General features: G+C 41.2%; 1 protein-coding gene across 1 annotated transcript in view; it reads left to right on the top strand.

Moving 5' to 3' along the window:
* The window catches only part of LOC148209060 (uncharacterized), an 80,613-nt gene extending 72,571 nt beyond the window's left edge, over positions 1–8,042 (top strand). The window contains 6 exon segments of the mRNA XM_088117405.1: positions 761–895; positions 962–1,140; positions 2,488–2,913; positions 3,072–3,353; positions 3,753–3,853; positions 7,910–8,042. Coding sequence (XP_087973531.1) covers positions 761–895; positions 962–1,140; positions 2,488–2,913; positions 3,072–3,353; positions 3,753–3,853; positions 7,910–8,042 — 1,256 coding nt within the window.
* Positions 8,043–16,628: the final 8,586 nt, after the last annotated feature.

The raw sequence follows: 16,628 nt of genomic DNA, 5'->3' as shown, positions 1-16,628 counted from the left end.
ATGAGGAAAGATGTGAACAAAGTGTGCAAGCAATGTTTCAAATGTAAGGAGGCTAAGTCTAAGACTCAACCACATGGTCTTTACACACCTTTAGAAGTTTCTAGTGAACCGTGGGTTGACATTAGCATGGATTTCGTTTTGGGGTTACCAAAAACTAGAAGACATCATGATAGCATTTTTGTGGTGGTTGATAGATTTAGTAAAATGGCACATTTCATTCCATGTAACAAAACAGATGATGCTACTAATATAGCTAATCTTTTCTTTAGGGAAGTGGTTAGACTACATGGCGTTCCTAAAACCATTGTTAGTGATCGAGATGCTAAGTTTTTAAGTCATTTTTGGAAAGTTTTATGGGGCAAATTGGGTACCAAGCTTTTGTTTTCTACAACTTGTCACCCACAAACCGATGGTCAAACTGAGGTAGTTAATAGAACATTAGGGGCCTTGCTTAGGTCACTCATTTCTAAAAATCTTAAGTCTTGGGAAGAGACTCTACCTTTTGTGGAGTTTGCATATAATAGAGCTGTACATAGCACCACCCATTGTTCACCATTTGAGGTTGTTTATGGCTTTAATCCTCTAACTCCTTTAGATTTAACACCTTTGCCACCTAATATGTTTACAAGTGATGCAGCTTTGTCTAAAGCCGAATACATCAAAACATTACACAAAGAGATCAAGGAACGGATTGAGAACAAGAATCGAAAGCTAGTAAGTCGCAAGAACCAAGGGAGAAAGAAAGTTATTTTTAACCCAGGTGATTGGGTTTGGGTTCATCTACGAAAGGAACGGTTTCCAGATCAGAGGAAGTCAAAACTTCAACCAAGAGGAGATGGTCCTTTTCAAGTGCTTGAACGGATCAATGACAATGCGTACAAATTGGATCTTCGAGGTGAGTATAATGTAAGTTCTACTTTTAATGTGGCTGATTTGACTCCTTTTGATGTAGGAAATGAAGACCTTGATTTGGGGACAAATCCTTTTAAAGAAAGGGGGGATGATGCAAATCCAACCACGGATCCATTGACTGTACCCGGGGGACCAATTACAAGAAGCAAAGCAAAGAAGATTCAAGAGGTTTTCATAATACATCTTCAAAGGCTAGCTAATGCACACGAGGAGACAGAGATTTCTGAGGCAAAAATTCTTTACAATGTTAATTTAATGAGTCAAGAAGAGAATGAAGCAAAGATGGCACGGGAAAAGTTGTCTATTTTGAGAGATGGCACGGAGAACTTAAAAAAAAACATATTGAAATTCAAGAACTTTTGTTCCTTAACACTTTTGGTGTTGCTTCTTTCAAATCTTGCTTTAGGTTTGATGTTAAACCGATTCATTGGATTAGTCTCGATCAAGCTAATTCTGGAGTGAGTCGTCTTAGGATCTAGGAGTGACCATCGTAGATTCTAAGTCCGATCTAAGAGTGATTCATCTTCTAACCTTACTCTTGGTTGGAATCATTCGGTAAGTTAGTCGTTTTTGTGAATGTTTGCAAGGATCCTAGAAGGACCTCTAGCTTTGTAAACCCGAGCAACCTTGGCGCTTATCATTCTCTACCTTTAAAAAGATTAGAGACTCGTGCAAGCGCAGATGGTCACAAGTAATACTTGGGAGTCATCCAAGGTCGAATCCTCAGGGACTTGTTGCTTTTCAAAGCAATTTTAAAGAAGTGAATGGCTCAAAATGCAATTCTGGTTTATGAAGAAAATAGTGATGAAATGTTGTTGTTTGTGGTTTTAAATATCAAGCAATTTAATAAAACTCAACGTCCTTGCTTCCTAGCTTAGATTCGATGCAAAATATAGAAGATCCACACTATTGGAAAAATGCGCCAGGCGCAATCTAGCTCTTCTTGGGAATTTGAGTTATACTATTTCACTATCGCTTTTTGTTGCTGTAGAGGCTAGGGCAACCTACAATCATATTTCTATCATAGCGAATACTTATTAACTAATTTGCATTATGGGCCAGAGGGCCTACGTATATGACCATGTTTTATGCGCTTATGTCTAAGTCACATACTATATTGATTTCCTATTATTTTACCTAACCCACCCTTCTCAAAGTTGGGCTTGAATATATAAATCAAAATCCCACTGTCCAAATGGAAAAAAAGACGTAGAGAGAAGTTTTTATAAACTAACCCAAAAAAGTGCCAAGTGCAATATGGGCAAAATCCCGAGTGTGTTGAAAATCAAACCATTTTGGATCCGAGCTTGTGTTACGTCTCCTATGTTTTCCATTTCACTGAATGGTTCGCTTGAAGGTTATTTTCCTTGTCGTTGTGGGCTCCGTCAAGGGGATCCTCTTTCCCCTTATCTTTTTGTTATGGCCATGGAAGTGTTGTCGCGTATGCTTAATCGCCCGCCGGTGGGGTTTCGATATCATCCAAAGTGTGATCGGATTGGTTTGACTCACCTATGTTTTGTTGATGACTTAATGATTTTTTCGCATGGGGATGTTGGTTCTCTTTCCTTTATCCAGGATTCTTTGGTGGAGTTTGAGGCGTTGTCGGGTGTTGTTGCTAATACTCGTAAGAGCTCTTTTTTTGGGGCTGGTCTTCCTCTTGAGGAGGTGCAGGGGTTGGCTTCTTTCTTGGGGTTTTCGGTGGCAACTCTCCTGGTGCGGTATCTTGGCGTTCCGCTCCTTTCCCGTCGGTTGTCTTTTCGCGATTGTAAGCCTTTGTTGGAGAAGATTAATGCTCGTATTCGGAGTTGGTCGGCTCGTGTGCTTTCTTTTGCTGGTCGTTTGCAGCTCATTCGCTCGGTGCTTCAGAGTTTCCAGGTTTACTGGGCCAGTGTTTTTGTTCTTCCGGCCCAGGTGGTGCATGAGGTGGAGTGTATTCTTCGCTCGTTTCTGTGGAAGGGTTGTGAGGGTGGGTCCTCTGGGGCGAAGGTGGCTTGGTCTGAGGTCTGTCTTCCTCTTAGGGAGGGGGGGCTGGGTGCCCACCACTTGGCCTCGTGGAATTGTGCTACTATTATGAAGTTGCTCTGGCTTCTTCTCACGCGTGCTGGGTCGTTGTGGGTAGCTTGGGTGGAGGCTTATGCTTTCGGGGTTCTTGTATTTAGATTGTTCGGCCTTCGCCTCGGTTTTCCTGGTGTTGGCGGGATATTCTGGGTGTCCGGGATTCACTCCGTCCTCTAGTGCGTACTGTTCTTGGGGATGGTCGGCTTTGTTTTGTGTGGCACGATCCCTGTTTGTCGGGGGGTTCGATTCATCCGAGGTGTGGGGATAGGGTCATCTATGATGCTGCTAGCTCTTCTCTGGCTAAGGTTGCTGACTTTTTGCTTCCTGACGGTTCCTGGCGGTGGCCTCGTGTTTCGCTGGATCTTATTGAGCTTCTCCCAGAGGTGTTGTCGGTGTAGGCCGTGGTTGGTCAGGAGGATCGCTTTGTTTGGTCTCCCGCGGTGTCTGGCCTTTTTTCGGTCTCTAGTGCTTGGGGGATTCTTCGTCCTCGTCGTCCCCCAGTTCCTTATTTTTCCTTGTTATGATTTGGTGGGAATATTCCTAAACATTCGTTTCTTTCTTGGTTGGCCATTCGTGATCGCCTATCTACGTGTGATCGTCTTCGCTAGTGGAATGCGTTGGTGCCTGCTACTTATGTTTTTTGTGCTATTGGAGTCTAGGGATCATCTGTTTTTTGATTGCCCTTATAGTCGAGCGGTTTGGGCTGGTATGATTTCGTGGGCCGGTTCGTCTCATCGAGTTTCATATTGGTCTACTGAGCTTACTTGGATTTGTCATGTTAGTGCTGGGTCGTCTACTCGACGGCATGTGTGGCGGTTAGCTTGGACTTCGACTGTTTCTCTCTTCTGGCGGGAGCGGAACCTTCGTATTCATGGTGGTCAAGGTCACTCGTCGTCTGTGCTCCTTAGGGTTATTAAAGCAGAGGTGTATTTTCGTTGCACTACTTGGCCAGGGAGTTGTTGTAGGAGCTCTGAGCCCATGCTTGTCTCTGCTTGGGACTTATTTTCGTGATTTCTATTGTTCTCTTTACCGTTTTGTTTTGTTGCCTTGATCTCGGGCTGTGAGATCCTCCTTTTGCTTTTCTTGTTTTTATATATCTTGTTTACCTTTGCAAAAATAAAATAAAAAAAATAACTACTCGGCCACGACTCCTAAACATGCTATACAACCAAAAAAGGTACAATGATTCTAGCATGAGTCATTCTAGATGTACATACAAAATGATATGCAAATTCTGAGACGGTGAGTGGCAGAAACTGGTCGGCTATCTCAATGAAACTCAAGTGCAGCCTGGTGGAGGAAAACAATGATAAACAGTGAGCTAGGAAGCTCAGTGAGTGGAATTTTAATAAGGAAATAATTTCATAAAACTTCTTCCATATAAACAACCGAAATTTAAACTCTTATAACAAACTTCTTTAAGTTGAAATAATAAGCTTTTCCAGCAAAACTTCATATACATTCTAAAAAAAACACTTTCTAAACACATATCAAATATCTTCTTTCAAACCTAAAACAGATTTAGGAAAACTCAACACCATATATGTATCGACATTCTATTCTGGTCTACTAGCACAGAGTAATCTCAATACGCACAACAGAATAATTCTATTTCTGGTCCACTGGCATAGAGTAATCTCAATATACACAGCAGAATATTTCTCTCAACGCGCAGAGTAAAATGGTCCCAAAGACCTTCAATTTCTGGGTATACTATAGAAACACATTCACATAGCATACGGATAATCACCTGGATACAACAATATGGTGGTTTGAAAACGATTCTCAGAAAATTCTCAATCTGATAAACAGTTTTAAAATTCTTCTCTCGTTCTTTCTAAGAACATTTCTTTCTCAAATCACTTCTAAACATATTTCTTTCTAATAATATTCAGTAAACACAACAGTTTCTCAGAAATTCATAAAACATTTTTATGTTCTCAGAAGCATTCATAAATTCTCAGCAAACTCAATTTCTCAGCAGAAATAATCAAACATACGTCATATATTTTTTTTCTTGAAATTCTATAATAGATATCTTAAAATATTTAGTAAAATAACCAGTCACAAATCCTATGAACGAGGTGAATTGGGTTGGTACGCTGCTCCAATTTCCGATCGTCCAAAATCAAGTTCCCAACCTCAAACCGGTTTCGGAAACTTCAATTTCATCCTCTCCTTCCTCTGTTTCGTTTTCGTTTCTTTGGTTTCTTTTTTTTTTTTCCTTCTCCTCTTTTCCTTTCGTTTTCTTCTTTGTTTCCTTTTTTTTTTTCTTTTGTTTTTCATCTCCACGTGGCTTCCTCCACAACACACACACACATCTCACTTTTCCACTTTCCTTTTCTTTCCTTTTCTTCTTTTCTTTTCTTTTTTCTTTTAAAAAAACCTAAAATTACGAAAACACCCTTATATTTTCGGTTTTAAACATTTCATTTATGTGTTTTAAGTTACATTTTAGCTAGTGGATGTTATGGCCATCATGTATTGGGAGTTACAACCTTTCAAATGCCTTTAGGTTACTTTTAGGGTTGTTTTGGAGGCTATAAATAGCCTAGCTTGTTTCCTTTGAAATAGAGATTTTGATGATTGAATGAAAGTTGCTATTTTGCTTCAAAAAGCTAAGAGCTTGTTTTTCCTTGCAATTCTTGAGTGTTAGATTTGCATGCTAGAATCATTCCAGTAGCCTTGATCAAGCTATTTTGTGGAGTGGTTCGAATCTTGAGTTTAGAAACAAGTTTTCTCTACTCTTGATATTGATCATCAAGGTAAATCCGTTCTAACTTCTTCCTTGGTTGACATCATCTCGATTTGGGGGTTTTAGCATTTGTGATCTAGGGGTTTGCATAACCATAAGGGTTCTTAGATCCAATTGGCTATTGTTTTTTTATCATTTGGTATCAGAGAACTAGGCTCTAGATCGGATATATGTTTCCGTTTTCGTATTGCTCTTCTTGTTCTTTATTATGAAATTTTTGTTCTTATTGTTCATCTCGTTACATTCTGTCCACGTATCTAAAATATAGAAAAAGTATCATTTCCATTAATCTTTTCGTCTTGTTGTCTTCTATCATGTTTGTAGATCTCTGTCTTATCTACAACTTTGTCTTCTTTCATATCTTCTGACTTGATTTGATTCTGGGTAAAAAGTTCAAACATTGACATTCTAATCTGGAAAACTGCTATACTCGAGAGCATGTGTTCTTCTTTGTTCTTTACATTTTTACTTCCAAATCATGCTAGATCTGAGTTGTGCTGTTGAAATTGCCTATTTTTGTTAATCTAGCTGTTGGTAATAAATCATATCAATTATGCTTTGATTTATTTCCACAACTAACCGTTACTCATTAAATGAATTTAAGTGCATCTCAAGCTTCATTTATTGCACGTCATCCATCAATTAATGGAACTACACTTGAAACTACTTCAAGTGAAGCTTCATTTATAATTGGGAGGTTACAAAGACTTTGAAGGGTGACCAAGACTTCAATTCTCGGATTTAAACCTATTTTTAACATATTTTCAGTTTTAAACATTTCTTTTATGTGTTTTAAGTTACATTTTAGCTAGTGGATGTTATGGCCATCATGTAATTGGGAGTTACAACCTTTCAAATGCCTTTAGGTTACTTAAGGGTTGTTTTGGAGGCTATAAATAGCCTAGTTTGTTTCCTTTGAAAGACAGATTTTGATGATCGAATGAAAGTTGCTATTTTGCTTCAAAAAGCCTAGAGCTTGTTTTTCTTTACAATTCTTGAGTGTTAGATTTGCATGCTAGAATCATTCAAGTAGCCTTGATCAAGCTATTTTGTGGAGTGGTTCGAATCTTGAGTTTAGAAACAAGTTTTCTCTACTCTTGATATTGATCATCAAGGTAAATCTGTTCTAACTTCTTCCTTAGGTTGACATCATCTCGATTTGGGGGTTTTAGCATTTGTGATCTAGGGGTTTGCATAACCATAAGGGTTCTTAGATCCAATTGGCTATTGTTTTCTTATCATTTGGTATTAGAGCACTACGCTCTAGATCGGGTATATGTTTCTGTTTTCGTATAGCTCTTCTTGTTCTTTGTTTTGAAATTTTTGTTCTTATTGTTCATCTCGTTACATTCTGTCCACGTATCTAAAATACAAAAAAAGTGTCATTTTTATTATTCGTTTCGTCTTGTTGTCTTCTATGAGTTTGTAGATCTCTGTCTTATCTACAACTTTGTCTTCTTTCATATCTTCTGATTCAATTTTCTTCTGAGTGAAAAGTTCGAAAATTGACATTCTGTTCTGGAAAACTGCTATACCCGAGAGCATGTGTTCTTCTTTGTTCTTTACGTTTCTACTTCCAAATCGTGCTAGATCTGAGTTGTGCTGTTGAAATTGCATATTTTTGTTAATCTAGCTGTTGGTAATAAATCATATCAATTATGTTTTGATTTCTTTCCACAACTAACCGTTACTCATTAAATTTTTGGAGGTTACAATTGTCTCAATTAATTTCCAGCATTTTGTTGTTCAAATGCTCAAGATGTTTTTCTTGTGTAACTCATATCTGTTATGAAAGGCTGAATTAAACTCCATAAATTCTCAAAATAGCCTAATTGTTCAAGAGTTACATTTTCTGGTCTTTTAAATTTCCTCTTGTTCCATCTTAATTATTCTGGTCATTTTCTTTCTTAAGCTTGTTTCTGATTTGAGTTTTGAATTTACTCCTATATCAAGTTATTTGAGTGTTTTCTTTGTGTGTTTTATCTAATCACTTGAGTTGCAGTCTTGCTCATCGGCTTACTTTTCAATATTGTAGTGTACTTTGCTGAGAGGGTGAGATTGAGCATTTGTGAGGGAGTGATTCATTGTTTGAGTGTTAAACACAAGTGAAATTCATTAACGAGTGGAAACACGTGAGGGAGTGCTTGTGAGGTCCATTTCTTGTTACTTTAACTTGTTTTGCAGCATGTCCAATCCTGAAGATAATACCATTCCCGATGCCCGAAGGAGAGAGGCACTAGAAGAAACTATGGAACGATTGATTCGTGGCATGGAGGCTTTGACAGAGCGGATAGGAAGGTTAGAGGCTCAAAACTAAGCTCCGGAGAGAATTCCACCACCACGTGTTCTAGATGAGGATGATTATGAAGGTGATGGATCTGATCATTGGGAGGATGATCAAGTTACAGTCTTGGCGGCTCCAAGACGGGGAGAGAGACATGTTGGTCGTGGCTTAGATCGAGGGCGAGGCCGAGGAAGAGGCTACCATAATCTCCAACGGAGAGCTCCACAGGAGGATGCTCATGTTGATTGAAACTTGGGAAATATCAAATTGAAGTTTCCAAAGCTCTATGGTAAGACTGATCCGGAGGCTTACATTCAGTGGGAGAAGCAAGTGGAGTACGTATTTGACTGCCACAATTTTAGCGAAGAAAAGAAGGTAAAAACTATGTATTGCTCAATTTAAAGATTATGCAATAACATGGTGGGACAAATTGATGTCAAGTAGGAGACGAAATCTTGAGGCGCCAATCGATTCATGGTATCAATTCAAGGAGCTGATGAGAAGACAGTTTGTTCCTAGACATTTCCAAAGGGACACGGCGCAAAAGCTACAAGTGTTGAGATAGGGTAGCAAGTCTGTGGAGGACTATTACAAGCAGATGGATTTGTTGATGGATCGACTTGATCTTGAAGAGGATATGGAGAATCTCATGGCTCGATTTCTGAATGGCTTAAACAAGGAGATTGCTGATAAGGTTGATCTACAACCTTACTTTAACATAGAGGAGATGTTGCATATTGCCATAAAGATCGAGAAGCAACTCCAACGAAAGTCCCAAAGGTATTCTACTAAACCTTCTTCAAGTACTTCTATATGGAAAAGGGATAGTAAGCATGCTGAATATAAGTCTAAGACCCGAGAGTTAAGTGAGAAACCTAAGGATAAGGGAGAGACTTCTTATAAGGGGAAAGAAAAGGTTGATGAGACTAAGGAAAGAAATAGAGACATTAAGTGTTGGAAATGTCAAGGGGTTGGTCACTATAGTAGAGATTGCCCTAATAGGAGAACTATGGTCCTTAGGGAGGGAGAGTTGGTGACGGACGATGAAGAGGAAGATGAGGTAATAGAGAAAGAAAATGATGATTGTGATAGTGAGGAGTATAGTGAAGAGGACCCTACACATATGTCCTTAGTCACTAGGAGAGCTTTAAGCACCCAAGTTAAGGAGGATAGCTTAGACCAAAGATAGAATTTATTTCACACTACGTGCCTTGTTCAATCTGTACCTTGTAGTATGGTGATCGACAGTGGTAGTTGCACCAATATTGTGAGTTCAATTCTGGTCAAGAGACTTAATTTAGAGACTAAACCACATCCTAGACCGTATAAGCTTCAATGGTTGAGTGATTGTGGGGAGGTAAGGGTGAATAAGCAAGTTCTTGTTTCTTTTACCATTGGAAAGTATGCTGATGATTTTGAATTTTGGAGTACAATATCTGGGTAAAGTATCGTGGCCTTTTTGGTTCATCTTCGGGGGCGGCGTCTAGGCTTGAGTGTTTTCCTCCAGTGGTGATGGATGGGGAGCTCGTTGCGGTTCCCTCTGATGATATTGTTGGGGAGGGAGAGAAGTTGTGGGCTAATTCTTTGGTGGGTCAATTTCTAGACTCTCGGCCTCCTTATGCTGTGGTTTCCCGTATGGTGGCTCGGATTTGGGCTAGTCTGGAGGAGCCGGTTATTACTTATCTAGATGACGGGCTCATCGTGTTCCAGTTCCTACATGCTTCTTCCTGTGATTGGGTTCTGTCCCATGGGCCGTGGCACATTGGGGGGAAGCTGCTCTTCCTTCGTCCTTGGACTCCTGGTATTGTTCCTCAGTCTTTTTCTTTTGCTTCTGTTCCAGTCTGGGTTAAATTGTCTAATATTCCGCTTGAACTGTGGACTCCCCGGGGGCTTAGTGTTATTGACAGTGTGTTGGGTGTGCCTCTATGTCTTGATAAGGCTACTGAGGATCGTAGCCGCCTGTCTTTTGCCCGTATTAGTGTGGAGATGCGCGCTGCGTCTTCCTTTCCATCGTCTGTTAAGGTGAAGGTTCGTGATGTCTTGTTTACAGTTGCTGTTGAGTATGCCTGGAAGCCACGGCGGTGTTCGAAATGCTGTATCTTTGGTCATTCTGATTCGACTTGTTCCGCTGAGCAGGTCTGGGTTCCTAAGGCGCCTCGGGGTCCGGTCCCCCAGGTGTCAGCTTCTCCAGCTTCGGTTTCCCCAGTTGTGGTGTCCGGCCCTGTTCGGGCCCTTCCTGTTGTTGCTCCTGCTCGTCCAGTGGAGCGGGCTGTTTCTGGCAATCGTTTTGAGGCTTTGTCTTTACCTTCTGAGCTTGCTTTGGATGGCCATGACTCTGGTCCTTCGGGTCGGGATAGTGCTAAGGCTGTCTCGGATGGTCATTTTCCTGGCCCTTCGTTTCGGGATAGTGGTGAGGAGGTGTTTTCGCCGCTTTTTGGGGATGGTTTTTTCTCAGGGGATGATCAGGAGGGTTTCACTACGGTTGTCTCTCGTCGTTGTCGCTTGTCTCCTGTTTCTAGGGCGGGTTCTTCTTCCTCTCCTGTAGCCCATGACTAGTTGGTGCTCGTGGAATGTGCGGGGTTTGAATGCCGCCGCGAAGGGCCGTGAGGTCCGCTCATTTCTGGGTAGTGTTCGTGCTGAGTTATGTTGTCTTTTGGAGACTCGTGTTTTGCAGCGTAATTTTGCCTCTGTCTTTCGCCCCTTCCAGGGGCATTGGCAGTGCGTCAGCAGTTACTCTTCTTCTGGTGTTGGTAGGATTTGGGTGTTGTGGCGCTCGGGACGTTATGATTTCTCCCCGGTTACTATTTCTGATAAGTTTGTGCATGGTGTTGTTTTTGATCGACTTTCTCAGCTTTCGGTGCAGGTTCTTTGTGTTTATGCTTCTAATTTCACCTCTGAGCAGGCTCTGTTATGGGACTCTCTGGTGTCCATTTGTTCAGCATGGTCTGGTCCTGGTGTGGTGATGGTGATTTTAATGCTATTTGGCACTCGTCTGAGGTGCTGGGTGGTAGTCCTGTTTTGACAGATATGTAGCGTTTTGATGATGTTTTGTTACAGGTCGATTTGGTGGAGCCTCGTGTTTCTGGATCATGATTTACCTGGACAAATAAGCATTTGGGGGCTGGTCTTATTCTCAAGCGCCTTGATCGTGTTTTGGTCAATTCTGCTTGGTTTGGTTCCATGCCTATTTTTGAGGTTCAGGTTCGCGAGTGGGGTGTCTCTGATCATTGCCCTCTTGTTTTTCTTGTTGGTGTTGTGGTGCCTAGGTGCCGCCCGTCTTTTCGGTTCTTTGACTATTGGGCTTTTGATCCCCTGTTCTTCTCAGTTGTTCGGGACACGTGGCAGGTTCATTCTCAGGTTTCGCCTCTTCTGAGTTTTGGTATGAATCTTCGTGCTTTGAAGCCTGTGTTGCATCGTTTCGGTCATCATATTGATACTATCCAGAAGGGTGTGCAGGAGGCGCGTGCTCTTATGCTTGCTGCTCAGGCTTTACTTTTGAGTGACCCTTCTTCGATAGGTGCTCAGGAGGAGGAGAGGGTCGCCTCTCGTGATTTCTGGGACTGGACTGTGATGGAGGAGGCTTCGTTGCGACAGAAGTCCCGGGTCTGGTGGCTTTCTTTGGGAGACCATAACTCTGCTTTTTTCCACCGCAGTGTTCGCGGCCGGATTTGGAATGATCTTGCCTCTTTGACTGATGATGTAGGTCGGGTTGTTACTGATCGCGCTGAGATTGCTCGACTGACGGTTGGTTTTTATCGTCGGTTGTTGGGGTCTGAGTGTGTAGGTTATCGTGATCTTACTGCTCGTTTGGCTGCTATTGTGGATTTTGTGTGGCCTCCTGAGTGTGGAGTGGAGTTGTGTTGTCCTGTTACTTCTCTGGAGGTGCGGGAGGTGTTGTTTTCGATGAATAGTGGTAAGGCTCCTGGTTCGGATGGGTTCTCAGTGGGCTTCTTTAAGGCGGCTTGGAGTATTGTTGGCGATGACTTTTGTAAGGCGGTGTTGCATTTCTTTGATACTTTCTATATGCCTTCTGGGGTGAATGCTACGTCGCTTACTTTGATCCTTAAGATCCCCAATCCTTCGGGGTTAGGGGATTTCCGCCCTATCTCATGCTGTAATGTGTTGTATAAGTGCATTACGAAGCTTTTAGCTAACCGGTTGAAAGTCTGGCTCCCTAGGTTTATTAGTAAGAATCAATCTGCTTTTGTGCCCGGACGTCGTATTGTGGACAATATTTTGCTCTGTCAGGAGCTTGTTGGGGGGTATCATCTTAAGAAGGGTATGCCTCGTTGTGTGCCTAAGGTAGATCTTCAGAAGGCGTATGACTCGGTGCATTGGGATTCCCTGTTTGGTCTGTTACTTGCCATTGGGACCCCAGTTCGGTTTGTTAATTGGATTCGGGCTTGTGTTACGTGATGTGAACCAAGGAAGCACCATTGTCATGCCTCAAGGACCCATAACGAGATCAAGAGCCAAGAAGCTACAACAAGCTTTACTTTCTCATGTTCAATACTTGGTGAGCTCGGCTAGGGATCATCAAGAGAGAGATGGAACTTTTCAAGTGAATATCTTCCAAGTCGAGCTTAAGGGAGGCATTGCATTAAATGAACTCTAAGTTCATTTAATGGAGCTGAAGTTGAAGTGGAGTTTAACTCAAGTTGCATTCAATAAAGCCAAGTTCAATTCAAGGAACTCAAGTTGCATTAAATGAACTTAAGTGCATCTCAAGCTTCATTTATTGCAAGTCATCCATCAATTAATGGAACTACACTTCTAACTACTTTAAGTGAAGCTTCATTTATAATTGGGAGGTTACAAAGACTTTGAAAGGTGACCAAGACTTCAATTCTCGGATTTAAACCTTTTTTTATTATATTTTCAGTTTTAAACATTTCATTTATGTGTTTTAAGTTACATTTTAGCTAGTGGATGTTATGGTCATCATGTAATTGGGAGTTACAACCTTTCAAATGCCTTTAGGTTACTTTTAGGGTTGTTTTGGAGGCTATAAATAGCCTAGTTTGTTTCCTTTGAAAGACAGATTTTGGATGTTGAATGAAAGTTGATATTTTTGCTTCAAAAGCCTAGAGCTTGTTAGAGTCATTCAAGTAGCCATGATCAAGCTATCTTGTGGAGTGGTTCGAATCTTGAGTTTAGAAACAAGTTTTCTCTACTCTTGATATTGATCATCAAGGTAAATCCGTTCTAACTTCTTCTGTGGGTTGACATCATCTCGATTTGGGGGTTTTAGCATTTGTGATCTAGGGGTTTGCATAACCATAAGGGTTCTTAGATCCAATTGGCTATTGTTTTCTTATCATTACGTCTCCTATGTTCTCCGTTTCTCTGAATGGTTCGCTTGAGGGTTATTTTCCTGGTCGTCGTGGTCTACGTCAAGGGGATCCTCTTTCCCCTTATCTTTTTGTTATGGCTATGGAAGTGTTGTCGCGTATGCTTAATCGACCTCCGGCGGTGTTTCGATTTCATCCGAAGTGTGATCAGATTGGTTTGACTCACCTGTGTTTTGCGGATGACTTAATGATCTTTTCGCATGCGGATGTTGGTTCTCTTTCCTTTATCCGGGATTCTTTGGTGGAGTTTGAGGCGTTGTCAGGTCTTGTTGCTAATACTCGTAAGAGCTCTTTTTTTGGGGCCGGTCTTCCTCCTGAGGAGGTGCAGGGGTTGGCTTCTTTCTTGGGGTTTTCGGTGGCAACTCTCCCGGTGCGGTATCTTGGTGTTCCGCTCCTTTCTCGTCGGTTGTCTTTTCGAGATTGTAAGCCTTTGTTGGAGAAGATTAGTGCTCGTATTCGGAGTTGGTCGACTCGTGTGCTTTCTTTTGCTGGTCGTTTGCAGCTCATTCGCTCGGTGCTTCAGAGTTTCCACGTTTACTGGGCCAGTGTCTTTATTCTTCCAGCCCGAATGGTGCATGAGGTGGAGCGTCTACTTCGCTCGTATTTTTCCTTGTTATGGTTTGGTGGGAATATTCCTAAACATTCGTTTATTTCTTGGTTGGCAATTCGTGATCGCCTATCTATGCGTGATCGTCTTCGCCAGTGGAATGCGTTGGTGCCTGCTACTTGTGTTTTTTGTGCTGGTTTGGAGTCTAGGGATCATCTGTTTTTTGATTGCCCTTATAGTCGAGCAGTTTTGGTTGGTATGATTTCGTGGGCAGGTTCGTCTCATCGGGTTTCATATTGGTCTACTGAGCTTACTTGGATTTGTCATGGTAGTGCTGGGTCGTCTACTCGGCGGCATGTGTGGCGGTTAGCTTGAACTTCGACTGTCTCTCTCCTTTGGCGGGAGCGGAACCTTCGTATTCATGGTGGTCAGGTGATACGAATCCATTTGTGACCAATTACATATATCAAAGGAGCAATTATTACAAGAAAGGCAAGGAAGATTCAAGAGGCTTTTACACTGCACCTTCAAAAGCTTGTTAATGCACAATAATCAACAAAGAGTTTTGAGCCCAAATTTATTCATAATGTTACTTCAATGAGTCAAGAAGAGAATGAAGCAAAGATGGCATGGGAAAAATTGTCTATTTTGAGAGATGGCACGGAGGACAAAAAATGTGTGCATAATTGTGAATAGGTGCCTTGGCAGATTGCACCCCTTGGGAGTTTGTGAAGTCAAAGCTTGTCAAATGTCATCCAAATGTGAAGCGCCTCCTACAGCACATAGACAAGACCATTTGAAGCGTGACTACGTTTTCTGGTCTGCATTTAAGTGTCTAGAATGATGTGCAATCAAGTTTTAATTTGCATGTGTTATTTTCTACAATTTGCATTAAGTAGTATTCTGAAAAACTTTTGGTGTTCTTATGTTGACTGACCATTTGGCCTATTTAAAGGCTTCTAATGCTCTTGTTATGGAGAACTTAAGATTAAACATATTGAAATTCAAGAACTTTTGTTCCTTAACACTTTTGGTGTTGCTTCTTTCAAATCTTGCTTTAGGTTTGATGTTAAACCGATTCATTGGATTAGTCTCGATCAAGCTAATTCTGGAGTGAGTCGTCTTAGGATCTAGGAGTGACCATCGTAGATTCTAAGTCCGATTTAAGAGTGATTCATCTTCTAACCTTACTCTTGGTTGGAATCATTCGGTAAGTTAGTCGTTTTAGTGAATGTTTGCAAGGATCCTAGAAGGACCTCTAGATTTGCCAGAGCATCGGCCTTCTTGTTTTCGGCTCTTGGGACGTGCTCCATGTGATAAAGGAACTAACTCAATTATGCATGAGAACTCTCTTATACAAGGTGAACCCCCACAACAATAATAAGAATAACCCCAATAGCAAGATGATGAATCAACCCCAAGAAAGCTAAACATATTTGTGCTTGGAAAAGATGATCAATGATCAAGAATAAAGGAGAACTTGTTCCTATATTCAAGATTTCAAACTCTTCACAACCTAATTGATCAAACTAGATTGAAAGTTCTAAACATGCATTCTAAACACAAGAATACAAAGAAAGCTTAAAGCTTGAGAGTGATTAAACTCAATCTGAAGTTTTCATTCATCAAATGTTGTGTTTGAAAAGCAAATGTACATCCCTATTTATAGTAATTCAAAAGACATAATGAAAAGACACAACCCTTGGATGAAAAGACACAACCCTTGAAAAATACATAATAAATTAAATATGTGGATGAATCTGGATTTTTAGATTCATGAAGTTTCTTGGAGGACAAGATGTCTTTTCAAGGTTGAAGGGATGCAACTCTTCACCAAGTGTGAACATCTTAGCTTGGAAGTGACCATTCAACCTTTCTTGTAGTCTTTTAGCTCTAGCTCTTGTGATTGGACCTTGTGGCATAATGATTGGCTCATGATTGGGTTGACTTTGAGCATAAGCTTCATTTGAGCTGATTTGAGCTTCCTCCTCTTGTAGGCTTTCCTCGTACACTCCGTGATCACTCATTTCTATATCACCATGGTCACAGTTTCAAAATTTCCCAACATCTGTCTGGCGTAATTGAAGTAAGGTATTAGGTTTTCATGTTTCACCTCATACTCAAGCAACAATTGATTAATTATCAGTTTCGAGTCTCCATAGATTTGCATATATGTCACGCCAATTTCTAAGGCTATCTGAAGACCGATAATGAGTGCTTGATATCCAGCGACATTATTTGAACACAACTCGCCAAAAAGTGAAACTGTATGGCAACATGTGCTTCTCTGGCGAGATGAAGATTATACCTGCCCCCGCACCGCTTCTTCGAGCTGCACCATCGAAATACATTGTCCAAGGCTCAGTAATTTCAATATAGAAGATCTCCTCGTCAGGCAAGCTTTCAGATAATTTCCAATCTGTTGAAACTGGATGATCTGCTAAGAAATCTGCAATGGCCTGTCCCTTTACTGCCTTTTGCGGAACATAGACAATGTCGTACTGTTGGAGTAAGATCGCCCATTTAGCCAGTCGTTCTGAGACAATTGGCCTAGATAAGACATATTTGATTGGGTCCGCTTTTGCCACCAAGTGTATTGTGAAGGCTTGCATGTAATGCCTCAACTTATCGATGGCAAAGAAGAGTGACAGACACATCTTCTCGATGGGTGAATAACTTAGTTCTGCCCCATTCAAAGTTCTACTTAGGTAGTAGAGAGCA

This window comes from Momordica charantia, assembly GCF_013281855.1.
Source record: "Momordica charantia cultivar OHB3-1 chromosome 9 unlocalized genomic scaffold, Mcharantia_2.0 BLBB01000009.1, whole genome shotgun sequence".
Lineage (NCBI taxonomy): Eukaryota > Viridiplantae > Streptophyta > Magnoliopsida > Cucurbitales > Cucurbitaceae > Momordica > Momordica charantia.
The sequence above is the reverse complement of the archived record's forward strand: the minus strand, read 5'-3'. Positions and strand labels throughout refer to the sequence as shown.